Here is a 21779-nt window from a genome sequence, read left to right on the forward strand (position 1 = left end):
GGAGATGAGAGTGTTTGTGTGTTATTCCATGTAGGTTTCCTGACTGTGTGTGTAAATGTATTGTAAGAGTAGTGGAGGGATTGGGAGGTTGAGGGAGGAACGGGAGGGAGGGAGGGAGGGGAGGTGAGGGAGGGAGGGAGGGAGGGAGGGGAGGGGAGAGAGGAGGGCAGGAGGGAGGAGGGGATTGTTGTGTAGGGAGGTGAGGGGTTTTTTATCTAAATATAGATTTTAAACATTTGGCATTCTTTTTCACTTTCTAAAATCTGTTTTCACAAAGAGGGTCCTTTCGTTATCCCAGGATCTTGCCAGGATACGGTGAAACCAATTTCTCCCTAAACACAAGAAAACGCTCAAAGCAGACTGGCAATGGGAGGGGAAAGTTACCAAAAGAATACAATAGAGAAAACAAAAAGAGGGATAGATGGAAAGAGAAAGGGGAAGGGGGGTAGTGGGTTGTTGGGAACATGACAGGGGGGAGGCAGGCAGAAATAGGCTGGGAGGTGTTTCAGGAAGTTGGTTCAAGGAATGAGTGATTGGGCTCACCGAATGGGGGAGGTCATGCCTCCGTGACCCAGGAAGTGGTCACAGGGGCACTCCCTGCTTCAACTTCTCTGCTGTCCGTTTCAGCACCGGAGCCCCTGTCTGGCAATGTCTCGTCTCTCTCTCTCCCTCTTTCCTTCTCTCTTCACTTTCTCTCCTGCTTTCATCAGTGTCTTCCCCTCTCCATCTTATTGCTCAGCTCACCTCTGCTCCTCTCTCCGGACTTTCCTCCTCCGTCTCTCTTTCATCCTCACTCTCTCTCTCCCCTCACTCCGCTCCTCTCTCTCTCTTTCTCTCTCCCTGTTTTCCACCATGTTTGTTTTAACTCCAGCGTGGTGACACATGCTGAGACGTTATGAGCGGGCGGCCGCTCCAAGGCCCTCACCTCCAGGTTAAAAGACGATCAGAGTGGGACAGGAGCCCGTTGCTGCTGCTTGATCGATAATTTACTGTTATTTTCCTTCAGATGACTTTCCTCTCCTAGTCAACCATCTACAAGAACATCTGCTTTCTCTCCCTCTCTCTCTCTTTCTTTCTATGCGTCTGTGCTCCGGTCTCTACATATGCAGCTCTGCAATACCGAAAGTCCTTAACACACCACTTTCATATGACAAAGCCTATTTCAAAATATCTAGAAATGAATGTCCATCAGCATTTCATAGTCACCACGCAACTACCGCCACCCCGTCCTGCATGTACACATATAGACATATGGACACTCTTAAGCACACAAGAACATCCACATATTTTGATTGCATGTCCTCCATGGTGAACATGTGTACTTTGTGGAGAGGAAGGGACACATGCTGTTGGCCAGAAATCAAATTATGGCCACTATATATCATACTCTAACTCCCAGTAAAAAGAGGAGATTCAGTCCATATGTCTGGTGTCAGTGAGGGATGAGGCCTGAAACTCCAACCACAGCCTCAGGAGGGGATAGGAGGGAGAGAGGCCACACTGAGAGGGTCGGTGATGTAAAAATATGATCTAGTAGGGTCGTCACATTACCCGTTGAAAAATATTTATATCAACTGGATGCTGAAATTGATTGTAGCCAAGGGATTTATTTTAGCAGGAAACCAAATCTCACATAAAGTGACGTAACATGTCTTTAGTTACCCAGATACACCGTGAGTTGATCTTTTCCTCTTTCCTGTCCTCCCCTGTCTTTCAGGTGGTCCTGTCCAGCACTGTGAGTGTAGACGGACATGTCTTAGCTGTGTCTGACAACATGTTTGTCCACAACAACTCCAAACACGGCCGGAGAGCCCGCAGGCTGGAGCCGGGAGAGTCAGTGGAGAACGGCATGGAATACGGTAAGACACACACCACTACCTACCTTGATGTACTGATGCATACTGTAGCTTACTCATGTTATCCACTTCACTGTGCTTCACAATGGCTAACCTCAATGTCTAGGGCTGACCCCCTAAAACAGACACTAAATACATTGCCAGGATGTGGAATGAGTTCAATTAAAATGACCTTATTGCTCTTCTTCTGCAGCCACCCCCTGTATCAAAGCCATCAGCCCCAGTGAGGGCTGGACCACGGGCGGGGCCATGGTCATTGTGATCGGGGAGAACTTCTTTGACGGGCTGCAGGTGGTGTTCGGCAGCATGCTGGTGTGGAGCGAGGTAGCTATGTGGCTTTACTGTAACTGTCTCTTTAAAACAACTCATTAACGAGACTGTTACTGATTGAAAACATAAGGTAGCGAACGCATATGGATTGTCTCATTAGCACAGTCATTTGTTGGCTGCCTGTTACATGTTGGCATTATGAGAGCAAACCGTATTATTCTATCAGATACTGTAGACGATCAAATAGTCACATTTGTTGCTCATTTTCTGTCTTGTCTCTGTTTCTCTCTCTTTCTCTTAGTTGATCACGCCCCACGCCATCCGTGTCCAGACGCCCCCTCGCCACATCCCAGGGGTCGTGGAGGTCACGCTGTCCTACAAATCTAAACAGTTCTGCAAGGGGACACCTGGGCGCTTCATCTACACAGGTAAACACACCTCTTATTTACCTCACAGCCAAACCTACCCCAGCCAGCAGCCATTGACCAACAACATATCAAACAGAAACATTACATGTGATGAGTCAGGACCTAGTGCTGATGTATCTGTGTTTGTGTTTAGCGCTGAATGAGCCCACCATAGACTACGGTTTCCAGAGACTTCAAAAGGTCATCCCCAGACACCCTGGTGACCCTGACAAACTGGCCAAGGTGAGTGACAACGCGCTACACTACACTACACTACACCACACTACATTACACTACACCATACCACACTACACCAGACCACACTACACCACACCACACCACGCTACATTACATTACCACTACACCATACCACATTGCACCAGACCACATTACACCCACACCACACCACACTTACATTACACTACACAAGACCACACTACACCAAACCACACTACACCACACTTACACCAGACCACACTACACCACACCACACTATATCACATTACACCACACCACACCCACACTACATTACACTACACCATACCACACTACACCAGACCACACTACACCACACTACACCACACCACACCACAACTACATTACACTACACTACACCACACACACCCACCACCACACTACATTACACTACACCAGACCACACCACAACTACACCACACACACACCAGACCAGACCACACCACACCACACTCACCACCACACTACACCACACCACACCAGACACACACACTACACCAGACCACACTACACCACACTACATTACACTACACCAGACCAACACCACATTACACCATACTACATTACACTACACCAGAACCAACAATTACATTACACTACACCAGACCACACCACACTACATTCACACCACAACCACACCAGACCACACTACACCAGACCACACTATTTACACTACACCAGGACCACACACATTACCACCACACTTACAATAACACTACACTACACCAACCAGACATGTCACATTACACCAGAGCGCAGACTACACCCCACCATACACCACTCACCCTACCCCCTACCCAATAATCCACACCACACTACACACAACTTACATTACACTACACCAGACCACATTTACATTACACTACACCAGACCACACCACACTTACATCACACCACACCACACCAGACACACTACACCACACTACATTACACTTACACCAGACACATTACATTACACCACACCACACCAGACCACCACTACCACCATACCACACTACAACCAGACACACACTACACTACATTACACTACACCAGGACCACATTACATTACACCACACCAGACCATACTACACCAGACCACACCACAATACACCACACCACACTACATTTACACTACACCAGACCACATTACATTACACTTACACCAGACCAGACCACACTACACCAGACCAGACACACACTACACCACACTCACAGTTACACTCAGACCACACCACATACCACCCATTACTACATTACACTTACACCAGACCACATTACATTACACTACACCAGACCACACCACATCACCACCACCACACAACACCAGACCACACAAATACACCAGACCACATCTACACACACAATACATTACACTACCACCAGACCACACCACATTACACCACACTACATTACACTACACCAGACCAACATTACACCACATCCACACTACAACCACCATTACATTACACCACACTACATTACACCAGACCAGACCACACTGCACCACCACCACTCTACACCAGACCACACTACACCACCACTACATTACACTACACCAGACCACCACTACCACCACACTACATTACACTGACACCAGACCCACATTACACCACACTACATTCACTACACCAGACCACACCGCATTACACCACACTACATTACACCACACCACACCACACTACATTACACCAGACCACACTACACCACACCACTCTAAAACCACACCACACTACATTACACTACACTACACCAGACCACACTAACCACACCACACCACACTAAATTACACTACACCACACCACACCACACTACACTACACTACACCAGACCACACTAACCACACCACACTACACCAGACCAACTACACCACACTACACCTACACTACACTACACCAGACCACACTACAGCACACCCACACCACACCAGACCACACCACACCACACTACACCACACCACACTACATTACACCACACCAGGACCACACCACACCCCACACCACACCACACCAGACCACACCACACCACACACATTACACCACACCAGACCAACACCACACCACACCCACACTACACTACGCTACACCACACCACACCACACTATATTACACTTCACCAGACCACACCACACCACACTACATTACACCACACTACATTACACCACACCACACCAGACCACACTACACCACACTACACAAACACCACACTACATTTACACCACACTACATTACACCACACCAGACTACACTACACCACACTACACCAACCACCACACTACACCACACAAACACCACACTACATTACACCACCACTACATTACACCACACCAGACCACACTACACCACACTACACCACACCACACTACACCAGACAACACCACACTACATTACACCACACCAGACCACAGCACACATGGTGACTTCTGTCATCACACCCCACTTTACATACAGTACACACGATGTAACACCAGAGGCTAATTCATGTCTCTGTGTCTGTGTGTAGGAGATGCTACTGAAGAGAGCAGCTGATCTGGTAGAGGCCTTGTATGGAAACCCACACAGTAATCAGGTAACCAKCGCTGTTCAGCAGAGGTGGTACCGAGTCACAAGCAAGTCAAATCGAGTCACAAGTTTTCAAGTCAAGTCTCAAGTCAAGAAAAACATTAATCTATACATGCAATAACTTGTTAAAATCTTTGTCTATTCATTGAAGCTACCAGACAGCCCTTTTCATTATTTTGTCTGCAACACATTTTGATGATGTCATTGTAAAATAGTGACCTTGTAGCAGTCATGAGGTCATGACATCAGCAGCAGGCAAGGCAGGTTGATGTGCTCAGTTTGTTGATTTATTTACAGGTCTTGGTRATCCAATGTTAAAGGGCCATATCATACAAAATAGATTGACCAAATAAATATAGAAGGCCCAAAATACATAGCCTCTGTATCAGGCTTAACCTGTCCTATCTGAACAGACACAGGTAGAGGGCAAGACTGCATATCCTCCCCTTGAGAAACCAAATGGAATCTGTCTAACAGGAGCCCCTCCCAGGACCATACAATTACCCAATTGGCAATTACAACCAATAAACTGGTTCTATATTAAAATGGCAATTTCCACATCCATTGGTACGTTTGTCTTCATCAGACTTAATGATTATTAACGATATTTCATCACCATTCATACATAGAACAATAATTTCTTCTTATTCAACATACTGACTCCAAAGCGTGGCACGCAGGCCACATAGCTATACTGAATCCCCATATAGCTGGACCGAATCCCCGAGCTGACAAGGTGAAAATCTATAGTTTTGCCCCTGAGCAAGGCAGTTAACCCACTGTTAACCGGGCGCCAAAGACRTGGATGTCGAATTAAGGCACCTTTCTGATTCAGAGGGGTTGGGTTAAATGCGGCAGACACATTTTAGTTGAATACATTCAGTTGGACGACTGACTAGGTATCCCCCCTTTCCATTTCCCTATTTCTATGCGCCCTGAGGTGCGCATTCTCCTATTACGCACAACCAGAATGACTGAGACATAGGACACGGACACACAGAACTCGGACATAACCCGAAACCATACATTGAATTAAATGAACAGAACTTCTACCTCATGAGTCTTGCGAATGTTCATGTGCACAATGAACACAGCGCCCAGGCTAAATGAAAATGGATCATATGAAACATGAAATAGAAATGTCTAAGTGTTGCAATAAATGGTATGGTGATGGAATGATGAAACGCTAGTAATTATTGGAGGATTAGATGGAATATAGACTTACCACATATGCATTTAAATGTGTGAAAACAACAGCAGATATTTAAAGAATTGAACAAAGTGCTCTCCACTGGTGGGTGTTTGGAGAGCCCCTGTGGTGCATCCTCGCCACAGTAATAATTCATTTTAACAACAAATTCCAAATGCAAGCATAAGTCAATTATAAATGTCAAGCAATTTTAAAATACCGAAAGACCAGTAAGCCTATGCTAGTAGGCCTAATTGTTGCTTGATGCCCCATTGCTGCTGAGCTTGCAAAGAAAACAGTTAATATTCTTGATCACCAAACTATTTTTGGAGCTGCATGTTTATTTATTATGGCTGTCCTCTCTCCCTACAATTTGACGTTTGCGCTGCACCCGATCCTATAGCTGTACAGTAAATCAGCAATCTGTTGGCTAGCTCACCCGACCGTTGTTGATTGACAGTTTTCTGGTCCAATCAGAGGGCCAAGTGTGCGTTTCACTAGCCAATCTGTTGCACGTTTTTTGTTGTTGCAAGGGCGATGCTGCGGCTACTGTCTATGGCTTCTCTGTGCCACAAAATGAATGACAAAACATGACATAACCTAGCCAGATCATTTCTAGTCATCAGTCTCAAGTAAGAGGGTAATCCCGAGTCACGAGGCTCCAAGTCAAAGTCAAGTCTCAAGTCATCAAATTTGTGACTGAAGTCAGACTTGACTCCAAGTCATGTGACTGGAGTAAACAACTCTGCTGTTCTTGTCTCTTTTACTGTTACTCTTATCAATAACTACTATAAATCTCTGATGTCTGGCTAACAGTTTGTATTGTCTGTCTCTTTAGGACATGTTGCTGAAGCGTGCAGCGGACATTGCTGAGGCCCTGTACAGTGTTCCCCGTCCCCACAGCCAGCTGCAGGCCCTGCCTAGTTCCCCAGCCCATGGCAGTGTGATGGGCCTGGGCTCATACCCCTCCCAGCTGGGGGTCAGCATCGGAGAGCCAGGACAAACTAGCCAGGGTGAGCAGTACTAGACTTACCATGTGATTTATAGTGATATTCACAAGAGTCTGTCCCTTTGCGATTTTCTTCTAGGTGGTGCTGTGATATCCCCAGTGGGAAAATCACTTTTCGTCCTGTGTTTTCCTTACCTCTGTCTTTTTTTGTTCTAACACTCTATCGGTCTCTCTCTTTGTTTCTCTCTCTCTCTCCAGGTTATATTCGTAACTCCAGCAGTTTGTCCCCACGGGGATACCCCTCTGCCTCCACCCCTCAGCAGTCGGGCTATGGGGGAGGTGGAGGCATGAGTGGCGGGTATGGGGCAGTGCCCATGACTAGTCTGGGGGTGCCAGGATCCCCTGGTTTTAGCAGTGCCTCCCCCACTGGTTCTCCCTATGGCAGTGAGTGTGTCTCCTCTTACTCAATCACTTTGTCCTGTGTTTTCTTCCTGTCCCTGCTACAATAAAACATAATTGCCCACCATTGACAAAGGTTGACCGGTGCATAGAATCCTTCTGTTATAAAGTATCAACAACTATTCTCTCTCTCTCCTCCACAGTAATGCCATCTAGTCCCACCATCCCAGGTTCCAGCTCCTCCTCCTCCCTCCTGCCGTTCTCCTCCTTCCCGTCCTCAGCCAAACAGAAGAGTGCCTTTGCTCCCGTTCTCCGGCCCCAGGGATCCTCCTCTCCTGCCTGCCCCGCCTCAGGAGGCAACAGCTTCAGAGGTAGAACCAAACTACAATCTTAGAAACACCCCTTTCTGTGTAAAAACCCCCAACATTTTTCTGTATAAAAGCAAATCCATACACATAGGCTAGGCATGCATGACAATACAATATGTCTGTCTGTTATTTCAGTTATAATAATGATTGCCATTTTCCAAAATAAGATTGTATCTAAAACATATTAGATTATTACTATTCTCTTTCTCTATAGCGATGACCGGCCTGGTAGTTCCCCCGATGTAGCAGCACTCCACCACCTCCCATCCACCACCTACAAACCAGACCAGACCAGACCACTGCTCCAACACTGCCACCCCCCTGCAGGCACTGACAGGGCAGGGATGATGATGGAACACACACTGATTTCTCAACCACCCACAACTATCCTCACTGATGCCCTGCCACTAGTTGAGTCCATGTATCATTCATCTGGATGAAAGGGATGGGATAGAAAGAGTCCAAAGACCAGCCAGTCACTCCAGATGCAGACAGAAGACCTCTTCGTCTGTAGTAGCTGCAAAGACATGAGACTTTCTTGGGCCACAGCACAACACAGTGGAGCCCTATAGGGTGCACTATGGGTGTCTGTATTTTGAAAGGAAAGCAGAAGTCAGCGTCAAGATGCCTTCACGAGCTTCAAAAGCACTCATACCACCCAACGCTGCAGCCGTATGCAGCGTTTGGTTCTTCCATTAACACCTACCCCAAACTGATCAACCTCTTGGCTASCGGAGGTGTGGTAGAAGAATATGTCTGTTGATGGTTTGTTGTTAGAGCACTGAACTGAATGGACAACTCTGATACTATGTGCCGAAACTCAATGAACCAGGGTGATGTTTGTCTCTAAGGACACTGTCAAAGGCATGTGAAGACTCCAAGGTTTTTGTAGTAGACTTTTTGAAGGTGATTTACATTCCAGAATGATAGACCCTTTATTTTTTGTTCTCATCTCCACGATTTTACAAGGGCAAATTCTTTGTCCTCCAGTGTTGGTAATAAAAAGTAAAAAAGTAATTCATATATTGATTTATTTAAGAAGAAAAAAACAAGCAATTTAACTTATTATTACATTTAGTTTAGGGAATAATATAAACGTGTTTTAATTCCTTTTTTGCAATTGTTATATATATGATTATCTCTATCTTGTCATTATTCTTGTTTTTATTGAAATCTTTGAGGGTTTTATTAGACATGACTGTTGATTAATACGTAAGAGAGAATGAAGTAGTACTCCAATGTTTATTTGAAATAAAGTCCTTGGCCAATACTCTTTTCCTGGTTTGTCACATAACAAAATGGAACCGTTATGTCCAATGTCAAAGAAAGCAAATGACCTTGCTGTTCTCTATAAAGGAAAACTAGTTAGCATATATTATTATTCATTTCATTTTTATGCATGTTATTTCAACACTGATTCCCTTGTATTATTTCATTCATGTGGCCAATTTGAAATTGTATGTCGAACATTATGATTTTCATTGTTGATTCATTTGATGTGTTTCATTCCACAGTCTCTGGTCACTATGCAGTAAAGTAGCAAGCACAAACTGAAATCAAAGGGATATATTGGGGATTTGTCATAAACCCATGCAACAGTGTTCTTACTCACTGTTGCAGCACAATACAAACATCATGCTCAGGATTAGAAAACACAGAATATTTTAATTTTTTAGCTGACATCTATTCAAAGTTGTTTCCAGTGTTTAACTGGTTTTATTTATTTGATAGCAGTTAGTAAAATGTAAGGTCACACATTTTTTTTTGTTCAAAAGCCAACTTTCTTTTTTAATGGTACAGAATAACATGATTGTCTGAAATTGTGATTTGTATATCATAAGGTGTAATTATATTTTGTCCTCCCAAATAAAAGAAAAATCACAATAGGAGCTCACTGTTGGTATTCATAACTGAAACATGAGGAAAGTTGAAAAAACAAGGTCTATTTTTGTGTGTGTACACCTGACTTTGTGTTTGCATCTATGCCAATTAGACATCAAGAAAAATGTACAGATATCCATAATAAGACCAATTAAAAACTCTTTAGGCAAGTGAGGTTTTGCTACATACAGCATTATGGGACTATAATTCAGGAATACACCAGGACAATTTTTTGACTCACCTGTATGCTTGTGTATTTTGACACTGCTTTGTATACATAGCTGATGAGGSGCAGCATCTTAATTGTGGAGTGTGCGTTGCAGACTGTGTAGCTACTGCCTCTAAAGATAAACAACATCCCCCCATCACTCTCCTCTCCAGCGGCAACCTTGCTTATTCCTCTAAGGACCAGGCCTCTGGGGGCCCCACTGAGAACCACATGAGCCTCTCCTCCTTCTCTCTCTCTGGCGTGTGCCCTCTTTCTTTCCCATCTCCCCCTCTCTCTCTCTCGCTACCCTGCCATTCTTTCTTTCAGTCTTTGTTTCAATCCCCTTTCATCCCTTCATTCTTTCTCTCCTGCTCCCTCTCTCCCTCTGTAATGGCTTCTCTCTGTTAATGTAATTAGCACTGGTAAAGGAGGGCAGTTAATTACCAGCTCTTTTTTTGATGGGGTAATTAATGTTATGCCAGGAAACAGCAACTGTTTCATTAACACAACGCTCAAAGCAGTGAAGGGGTGGGGCAGCGCTGAGTGTATTCATATCCATGTGTGTGTCAAAGTGTGTGGTTGTGTTCTACAGTCTGAGTGTACACTACAGTAGGGTATTTAGATAAATATGCTCAAGGATGGAGTAATAGCGGTTTTGAACACAAAAGGCAGAGCTGCTCTGTGAGAGGACCCTCTGGCCCCCTTTTAGTCTTTGCTTTTGTTTGATTTCTTTGTCACCATCAAGTGGCACTTGTCAAAGAAGTCAAAGCTGCTACCCGTCTCTCACTCTCTGCCCCTATTTCTCTCTCTCCATCTCTCTCCCTCTCTCACTGTAAACATGCTGCTAATTTGACAAGTTTAAGTCAGCTTTGTTGTCAGAACCTCAGCATTCATCCCAATGAGTGCTCCTTCTGCCCAGTGGTGCAGGAGCCATATGCTCGTCTTCCTCAGGACTGTTTAGTTGTTATTGTTTTGGCTGCTGCATCACAGGTGCCATTTCACTGTCTTCTGATCACACATTCAATTAAGGAAGGATGTTACACCACCTGCCATCAAGCACTTCTCACAGATTTACACAATCTCTTATTATAAGGAGCGTCACCATTTTCATGTCAAAAGCCTTACATGTAAAAGTAAATGTAAATAAATGGATGATATTTTAATATGAATTTGCTCGTCGTGTAGCAAGGTAGAATAGAAAAAAATATGAGACAAAGAAAAGTAGGTAGTATAAGACAAAAGTCCATCCATCCCCCCTTACAAGGGATGTGTTTATTTACCCAATTAGCCCTCGGGCCACAGCATGGCCCGGCATTAAGCTGACATTATCCCAGAGTGTGTGCAGTTTGTGCAGTGTGTGTGTGTGTGTGTGTGTGTTCATCCCCTTCTCATTTGAATCTTAGATGATGACCAGCTAAAGGCAGTCTATAATGGGACTTGAGAGGGGGATTGTTTGGTCAAATAGATGTGTAGATTGGCTCGACCCCACCCCACCCCACCCATTCACTCTCTGCAGCCTTTAGCCAATCAATCACCAAATCCTATATTGTTGCCCATTAGACAAGGGTTTCCCAAACTCGATCCTGGGGCCCCGTTCTGGTTTTTGTCCTAGAGTTACTCCTGTCTCTTATACACATCTAGATGTGTATAAGAGACAGCATTTACTCTCTGCAGCCTTTAGCCAATCAATCACCAAATCCTATATTGTTGCCCATTAGACAAGGGTTTCCCAAACCCAGTCCTGGGCCCCCCCCCCCCCCCCCCCCCCCCCCCCCCCCTCGGTGCATGTTTGATTTTTTTGCCCTAGCACTACACAGCTGATTCAAATAACCAACTCAACATCAAGCTTTGATTATTTGAATCAGTTGTGTAGTGCTAGGGCAAGAAAACGAAACATGCACCGAGGGGGTGGGGGTGGGGGGGTGGGTGGGGTAGGGGGCAGGACCGAGTTTGGGAAACTCTGCATTAGACTACTGAAACCCCTTTCCTTTTTCCAAAATGATCCCCCCACCCCCCCATCCCCATTCCCTTGGGTGTCAGTAGAGTGGGGTGACAGATGGGATAGACAGATAGCTGGCCCATAAGACAACCCCCCAAACAACCCTCCTCCACAGACACAGACCTCATCTGTCTGTCCTATGCTTTTGTTCACTTTGGAAAAGTGCGCTCTGTGAACACAGAGGGACGACTCTGCCCCTCTGTCTCAATCTGTGTGTATGTGCGTGTGTTGTGTTGAATGACACTTGCAGAGTATTAGTGTGGGGTGAACGATGCTCCGATGAAGCCAGATGTACTCAATCATTATATTCAGAACTGCATGTTCTTAATTCATGTACACACAGTGCCATATGGTACCTCATTCTGATGTTCATGATGTGTGGCTACTGTGTGGAGGACCCAGATGTGCAGGTTCTATGTCGGGCCACCTCAGAAACGATGTCTGACCTAAAAACACATGGGAAGATACAATTATATGTGGCCACAGTTGGTTTAAAGTGTGGACACTACATTTTATTTTTAGGGCAAACATTCAAACATGTAATTGCAGCCTGAGTAGAAAACGACAGTTGTGAATAATGGCAACACACTCTTAGAAAAAAGGGTTCCGAAAGGGTTCTTCGGCTGTCCCCATTGGAGAACCCTTTGCGATCCCTTTTTTGCTCCAGGTAGAACCCTTTTTGGTTCTAGGTAGAACTCTCCCAAAGGGGTTCTACTTGGAACCAAAAAGGTTCTACCTGGAACTTAAAAGGGCTCTTCAAAGGGTTCTCCTATGGGGACAGCCGAAGAACCCTTTCGGAACCCTTTTTTCTAAGAGTGTGTTGCCATTATTCACAACTGTCGTTTTCTACTCAGGCTGCAATTACATGTTTTTACAGCCGAGGAACCCCTTCAGTTCTAGATAGCACCTTTTTTTCTAAGAATGGGGCAGAGGTCTAAGGCACTGCATCTCACTGCAAGAGGCGTCACTACAGTCCCTGGTTCGAAACCAGGCTGTATCACATTCGCACGTGATTGGGAATCCCATAGGGTGCGCACAATTTGCTCAGCATCGACCGGGTTTCGCCGGGGTAGGTCGTCATTGTAAATAAGAATATGTTCTTAACTGACTTTCCTAGTTAAATAAAGGTTMAATAAAAAATAAATAAATACAAATTATAGTGTTGAGGATTCTATTACATTTTGAGCCACATCAGGTGGTGCCTACAGGAAAAACTATGCATTTATGAAAAATATAAAATTTTAACTCTGTCCAATTCTAATATTGGCAAAAGTGGAGTAGAATCAGTGAGGATCTAATCTGGCCTAACTGCGCATATTGGCTGTTTTTGCAGAGCCGAGGTTTGAGGAGGTGAGAAGGCCCTGTACCGGTGATTAATTACACCCACGTCAGGTGACAGTGGTGGGATCTCTCAACGTGGTGCCTGCAACCGACACGGAGGGAAACCCACCCTGGCTAATTGACCCGGCTTCTGTTAGGCCATCCATCACCCGTGGCCCAAGTGCCCCTGTAAGAAACACATTATTCAGGGATAAGTTAGTTAACCAACCATCGCTCCACCTTTCATTAAWGGTATTAGCTTTTCTCGTGTGCATGCTTTTCCTCCATGCACGTGGCTAGTTAGACAAAATTGTGTTGGGTTGTTTGCCTAAAGAAATGTTGTGTACCGGTAAGTGCCAAATGCAAATGCACTGATATTCTAAGTAGGCTAATAGACATAACCCCCCGCCATTGAGGACTTTCACCATTTTGAAGTAGTCAACTGGGTGGGACTTCCTATGGGTTAAGGAAAGATCACATAATTTCATCCTAGTCATCGGGAGGGATCAGCTAATGAATTATGCTCATGAGCAAACATTCCATACATACAAGTGGCAGTTGGCTTTATACCTGTTCAAACAACACACCCCAGGTGGCAGTATGCACCCTTTCAGTTTGCTTACCAAATCATAGGAGTAGTAGAAGAAGAAAATGTACTACTTAAAAATGGAAATGGCATCAATGGCACTGCCCGTGCGCTCAAAAATGCCATAATGGACAGATACAAAGAATAGTCCTCTATCATTCTCTATGGTCCAGTAACAGTGTGTTTGGATCCACATGAGTTTCTAGGTCGACAACATCTTCAATTTATGAGAGTTTACGGAAGTTTTCCCCGGCTCAATTGTTAGTCCCGTTACACACCTTCAGTATCTACCTATCACTGTTCATCAGCCAAGCATTAAACCCTGTCGCGTTAGGCTAGGCTATGCTAGTCAGCTTTTTTGATGAGGATGCTCCCGGATCCGGGATGGGTATCACTGAAAGGTTTTAACTAATGAGATGATTCATAGTCTATAATTTAAAAAGACTCCTTTCTGCCTATCAAGCTGTGTGCTGTTTTTACCTCAGTTCTCTGTAAAAATGTGATAAAACCTTTTAAATAATTGTATCGACTGTGAAGCCTTTGTCTGGCAGTACCTCCTGAGGAAACGACTGACGACATGATAAGAAGGAGACCTCTCATCTGTATCCATGCTGTTGGCATGTACCATATATGGAGCAGTTTTTCTAAACATTTAATCCAGATAATCCAAATGATTATTATTTTCTCTTGAAATTGTGTCTGAAAATAAGGAGGGATCACATCTGAAGGGGGAGCAGAGTTGAACACGACACAGGATGATTTTGATCTGGAGTAAATGTTTTGTAAAACGGGGCCCTTGGGTTAAATGGAATGGTGGTTTATGTGAATCCAAGTGGTGCACACATGTGTAGCMCCAGTAGGGTACATGTATTTATAACCTTCCATTAGAAAGCCTCATAAAACGTTATTTATTTTCCAATCAACCTAAAATACTAGAGGTTTTACTGTTTTTACAGTCAGTTTGGCCCCTTAGGTCATGTCATACTGTTGATGTGAATACAATGATACTGCAGCAGAGGCCTGGTTGGCTTTGTACTTTTCAGTCTTTTGTCGATTTGAGTCATTCCCTCCCTGTCCTTAGTACACAGTAGGCAACAGTAGGTTCGGAGATCCCAGCAGTGCAGTGCGGTATGTGTCTGTCTGGGTGAGGAGAGGAGAGCAGACAGACAGGGAGAGATGGAAGGGCCTGCGTCCTCTCTCCTTCACACCTGGTCTTGTCAGGGCCCACATGTGGTTTCGCTTTGCTCCTCAGGAAACGGAGGGACAGTCAGCGAGAAGAAGGGAGAGGAGGGGAGAGATATATTGGAGATGGTGAGCCGTGGGTTGAGCAGGACAAATGATTTCTCATCCCCAAAGGGTATGTCAGTCATACCAGAAACTCTCCCAAAATAACCACTTTCTCTCCCACCGAGAACGCTGGCTCAGTGTTTACAGAGGCACACAGCGAGAGCAGTTGGAGTAGATACAGATAGGTCTACTTGTTCAATGAGATTATATGTCTCGGTCTGTCTGTCTTTGAATATTCTATATGTTTAATAGTGGGCCGCCAATTACTGTATGGAATCTGTGTTGTGGACACAGAGCAGATCTCTTCTGTAGCCATGTTTGGACAGCCAGCACTAGTGCGATGAGGGTGTAATGGGCCTGGGTAATAGGTGATACGTTTCTCGCAATCTACATTTGTTCTATGATATCTAGCAGGCAGTCTGTACTGTGGGAGCTGGGGTTCTGCTGCGGTGCCATTCAGAGCCTGTGGGAAGGGACTGCACTGCACAGTTTAAAATGTATACGCTGATGTAGTTTTAAGCTGTTCAAAGAAGCAGTAGAGTGCCACCTTCTGGTAAAAGAAAACAATCTCGCTAAATGTTCAACGTTTTTCTTGTTCTCTCGTCAAAGATACTCTGCGTGTACAACATATTTGGAACACCTGCTCCTTCCAGTGACCAGGTGAATCAAGGTGAAAGGTATGATCCCTTATTGATGTCACATCAGTGTAGATGAAGGGAGGAAACAGGTTAAAGAAGGAATTTTAAGCCTTGAGACAATAGAGCGGAGGTGTCATAATACCCATAAAACCTTGCAGTCAAACAGGGAAATGGTTCCAGTCATTTTTCCCATAGGGAATTTTAGAAACTAAAATAAGGGCTATGTTTTGTGTAGGTTTACCCTGGCGTGACGTTTAGATAACCATGTAAATCTAACTCAGACAAGGTAACTTTTATCAATAAATTAGGCTCTATTTACTTTCAGATTTGAAAATGCTAATTAACATCAAAGTAGACATCATGCAAGACAAAAAATCCCTGCAAGCTCCTGCACGCCATCTCTATATGACACCTTTGCTAACAGGTATTGTGTCAATTTAAAACTTGCACAAGACAGTTCACAGAATTGTTAATTTAAAGAAATGTAGCCAATGTATTAATTACTAAATGCAGCTAACATTAGATAGTTAATCCAGAGATTTTTTACCTTTGCCTCGATTTGGCAGTCTCATCCAGATCATCATGGCATTTGTAGTTATTTGTGATAGGCACATTAGCAGCTACTTAGCATTTCCTTTTTGTGGGGTAAATACAGGCGAATATATTGATAAAAGTCACCTTGTTCGAGAGAGATTTACATAGTTATCAAAACATCATGCCAGGGTAAACCTACACGAAACACAGCCCTTATTTTAAGTTTCTAAAATACTCTATGGGAAAAATGAAAAACGATTGGAAGCATTTCCTTGTTAGACCATTAGGTTTTATGGGTATTATGACTAATACTGTGGTAGTCTATCGAGAAAAAGAATTGTGTATGTGTGCCATTCAGAGGGTGAATGGGCAAAACAAAATATTTAAGTGCTTTTGAATGGTGTATGGTAGTTGCTGCCAGGCACACCGGTATGATTGTGTCAAGAACTGCAACGCTTCTGGGTTTTTCACACTCAACAGTTTCCCGTGTGTATCAAGAATGGTCTACCAGTCCATGCCCCAATGAATTGAGGCTGTTCTGAGGGCAAAAGGTGTTCCTAATGTTTGGTACACTCAGTGTATAGTAATGATTTGGTCCGTGTCCATCTGTGTGTGACACAAACAACAAGTGCATCTCCGCTCCACCACCTGAATACCAACATGTATAAATATGCAGCAGGATATCTAATCAAATAAATCCATTCATTAACAGAGCCGCTGGTATTTCTTCCTTTGCATTAATTACATAGTCATTACCATATCAATTAGAGAAATCAGAGATCATGTAATTAATGTTTAACCAGGAGCACCTGCTACCTCAATGGTGTGTGTGTGTGTGTGTGTGTGTGTGTGTGTGTGTGTGTGTGTGTGTGTGTGTGTGTGTGTGTGTGTGTGTTGGTGTGTGTGTGTTGTGGTGTGGTGTGTGTGTGCTGTGTGTGTTGTGATGTGTGTGTGTGTGTGTGTGTTCCAGTCCTAATCTCATCTCAGGTCTTTGACAGTACTCTTCCTCATCAATCTGAGCTGTCGGAATGACATCATTTTTCTGTGCTGTTGTTTTTCAGTGGATGGGGGTGGAGCAGGAGATGTTGTTACAGCAATTCTATTGATTGGCAGTGACGCCTGATTAGAAAGGAAGAAAAAGGGACAGGTGGAGAGAGGAGGGCTGGCCAATCTTAAGGAAAAGATTGGGATAGAGTGAGAACACGGGGCATCAGGTGGTATTGTTTGTGTTGTTGCTGGTGTTATAACGGCTTGGATCACACAATGCAGCAAAATAAATCCTCTCTCTTACTGGTCACAGAAAATGTCCTGTTGAGGGCTTTCCTGAAGCTTTACTGAATATTATTATGTTAGCTGTCAATTGAAATGACAGTTCTCAATACATATCCCTAATGTATTCCACATGGATCATCAAGTAAACATTATATCAGTTGACTTTTTTTTTACCACACTGCAGAGTTTTGTACTCGCCAGAGGCAGTGGTTGTCATTTCCATGTGTCCAAATATCTGATCGATGAAAAAGTTAATTGACCAAAGATGTCAGTGGAGCATGGTAGTTCTGACCAGGTTGTAGAGAGGAAGGGGTTAAGGGTTAGAGGGTAGGGATGGCCACCTGGAGGGAAAGAATAGAGGGGGTGGGTACAGGAGGATGGAATATTTTTTTATGGGGGAAGAAGGAAGCTCAGAAAGAAAAACACCCAGAGGAAAAGAGGCAGTGGAGAGGAGGTGAGGAAAGGGAGCGGGACAAGGGGGAAGGAGGGAGGGCATTTTGGAAATGGGGCTCTGGGGGACATGTCTCAGCTGCACGGGGCCTCAGAGTGGCACCTACCTCCAGCCTCTTCCCCTGTTCTTTCCTGTTCCACTTCCTCTGTTTTCACTCCTTTGCTACCCCTTTTCTCCCTCTTCATCGTTCTCATTCTCTGGATACTAACCATATCCCTCTGTTTTGTCCTCAACATACACTCCCACTAATTTAAATGCATTCCCTTACTTATACAACAATATAGACACACAAACACCCTCACATATACACACCTGTAGCAGTTGTAGGAGTTCTGATCCCTTGCCCTGACCGGACAACCTCCTGGGGCTTTGACATCCTCTGGCCTTCTCCCTGTGCGCCTAACTGTGCTTTTTAGGTTGTAAATCCCCCCCCCCAGCCTCTCACTACCCCCCCCCCCCCCCCCCCCCCACCCCCCACCCCACCCACCCACTACCTTCCCCGGTCCGTAAATCACCCTCACACCCTCTGCTCTGGTCTGCAGCCAGGAGCTACAGTTGGACCTCACAATGAACCACAGCAGCACTAACAGGGTGATTCCAGCAGAACAAGCACACAAAATGTTGCGAATGCACAAGCTTCTGAAGCTAAAATATGATACATAAATATCCATCACATCCACAACCATTATGGATGTTACGGGTATCATATCCTAGACTATATGAAACCTTGATCAAAGAAAGCTTTACAGAGAAAGTTTCAAGATGATCCAATGTAAGGTGCATGTTTAAAAAAAAAAGTTATGGATAGTACATCGCCTGTCCCAGTCACCCTTCTATCTTTACAAACTGTAGAACATGCAAACAAAACTCAAGACACTTCAATTTGGTCTGTATTGCTTCATTAACATCTCATCTTCAAAACTAACACTGGGGGACAGCTGTGAGTGGAGACACAAGCTATGTGAGCTCTTTCATGAAGCCATGAAATATAATTGACTGAACATTTTTTGTTTTTGAGACTTGGCCTCCTACTCTGAAATTTATCAAATGCATGCAATTTTCTACTTAAACTTTTCAAATAAAGCCAGAACTCCAACATACTGACCTTCAGGATAATTATGAACGTGGTTTCATTTGGAAATTACTAACTTTATTTGGGCATGCTCATGTTGACTTTCCTTGGAATCGCCCAACACTGTCTCTTCAACACCGCCAAGACAGCCATGTCCTCTACCAAAGGAAATTACTCTGTTAAAACAACCAATTATATTTTCCACTGTAAGGCCCTCCTGTGTGAATATGGAGGTTAGGTTCCTGTGTGTGATGCAGTTGATCCTGTGTGAAGCCTCTGCTAGTTGAAGGGACTACATAGTCTTACTAAGTCTCTGAGACAAGCAGCACCACTCGGGTTCCCCCTATGACGTCTTACAGTACATTATTTAAACCCATGCAATGCAATACCACTAGGTGGCAGGAACAAGCTGATGTATCTTTATCCATACCAGCTCAGCTCTGCATTTTCCCCTGATGTCACACTCCTTTACCACTTCTAGAATCAGAGCTCAAATCTACCACTAGATCTTCCTCTCATCCAATCAGCCTTATTCTCCTTTTCCCTGGTCATTTATAATTGATCAGCTGGTAATGGAGTGTATTCTGATGGTGGAACAAACAGAGAGGCCGAAATGTGGAGCAAACGTCTAGTAGACAGGGCTTTTGCATAGCAACGTTTGTCCCTTAGTGTCAATAGCTAGCACTCCGGAGAGTCTCAGAACACTTTATAACTTTGTCTGTTTTTGAGTGATGAGAGAAACAGCATCTTTATTACACGACTGAAGCTTCTTGATTAGAGAATGTTTAAAAACTGCTTCAGCTCTCCAATTAGAGCTCTTCACTAAAGCCAAGCTGGGTCTTTTCCATTCATTACCAGTCATTGAGCAGTTCTGTTTTATTGAACATTTCTCAGCTTGTTTGTACTCATTCCCTAAGCTTAAAACAAAACATATATTTTAGTAGTCTAAATTTACAAAGGCTAACCATGTTATAAAGCTGCTGTTTTGACCAGAAAATGGACATGTGTTTATAGTGAGAAAAGGCATTTTTCTCTGGCATTGTGAGTTAAGCAGCACTTACTGCGTCTCGAGGGCAGAGCAGTAGAATAGCCCTGGCCGTAACAACCCAAGCCTGTTGAGCCCCACCCTCTATTGATATACATTTCTCTCCACCACTTAGCAGCACCACATACTGTACTGGTACTCAGGCCACAGTCATAAGAGGCATGAAACAGAACAGTGGTTGTTGCCAAGCTGCCCCAGGCTGTTGTCATTCCCAGCTGGTGTGACGCGACGATGCCCACCACTGACCCTGTGGTTATCATAACACCCCTAGGCCTGCCCACGCTGGCCCTGGTCAGCATACTCGTACACTCACACACACACACACACACACTGCAGTGTTAGTGACTGATCAGCCTTTTAGATTACATGGCAGAGTGCCTGTGCCATGTGACAGCATGGATGCGAAGCCTGCCCTTGGTTTGTTATCCACCATATGGCATTCCCAATCAGTCCCCTCTATTGATGCTATGCCAGGCCCAGGCTGCCCAGCACTGCCAGCCTCACCAGAGGAGACACTCCAAGGTTCTGAGGCTATGAGCTCCAGGACTTTATGCTTCGTCATGAAACAGACAAATGTCAGAGATGCTTTTAAAAAAGGAAATACATGTCAGATGGGTATTAAATGGTCTAGTTTTCTAATATGAAAGATATGGCGCATATTAATAAAAATAAGTAGCTGACTGTTCTCATATGGTTTCCATGTGTTTGATAACATTCCATTTACTCCATTCTAGCCATTGTTATGAACCGTCCTCCCCTCAGCAGCCTCCTGTGCTTAGATGTTCTAATATATTGGTGTAGGCAGAAATTGATGTGTGGCTGGGCATAAGTAAGTGGATGGGACAACATTTCCCAGCAAAAAATACAGCAAAAATACCCTGACATATTTAAGTGGAAATTTGTGCACTCACATTGCATAATTTAACACATTACATAAGATAGATATGACCAAAAAACACAACACAAATTTCCCTTGAAAAACAAGCCGTTATTATTGCCAAGTAGGCAGTGCAAGTGCACAACTACACAACCGTTTAGAACAACACCGCTGACAAAACAGGCAGACCGTCCGAGTCCGACAGTAAACAAACAATGAAATAAACAAAATGTCTATCACCTACATATTCAGAGAGAGAAGATTAAAGATGTAGAAAAAGAGAGAGAGATAGAGTGTCATGTTCGTCGTATGAATCGGACCAAGGCGCAGCGTGGTATGCGTACATTCTAATTTATTAAACTTCTTAGGGATAGAG

The 21779-nt window shown here is 44.2% G+C and overlaps 1 protein-coding gene across 1 annotated transcript in view; it reads left to right on the top strand.

The window, feature by feature from the left end:
* Positions 1–10122, top strand: part of LOC111974582 (transcription factor COE2) — a 44125-nt gene extending 34003 nt beyond the window's left edge. Inside the window, 9 exon segments of the mRNA XM_070447042.1 lie at positions 1718–1859; positions 2050–2180; positions 2428–2554; positions 2688–2776; positions 5270–5335; positions 7356–7530; positions 7725–7910; positions 8069–8236; positions 8448–10122. Of these exon segments, the coding sequence (XP_070303143.1) occupies positions 1718–1859; positions 2050–2180; positions 2428–2554; positions 2688–2776; positions 5270–5335; positions 7356–7530; positions 7725–7910; positions 8069–8236; positions 8448–8479 (1116 nt within the window). The 3' untranslated portion in view covers positions 8480–10122.
* The last annotated feature ends 11657 nt before the right edge of the window (positions 10123–21779 follow it).

This window comes from Salvelinus sp. IW2-2015, linkage group LG15 (assembly GCF_002910315.2).
Source record: "Salvelinus sp. IW2-2015 linkage group LG15, ASM291031v2, whole genome shotgun sequence".
Classification (NCBI taxonomy): Eukaryota; Metazoa; Chordata; class Actinopteri; order Salmoniformes; family Salmonidae; genus Salvelinus; species Salvelinus sp. IW2-2015.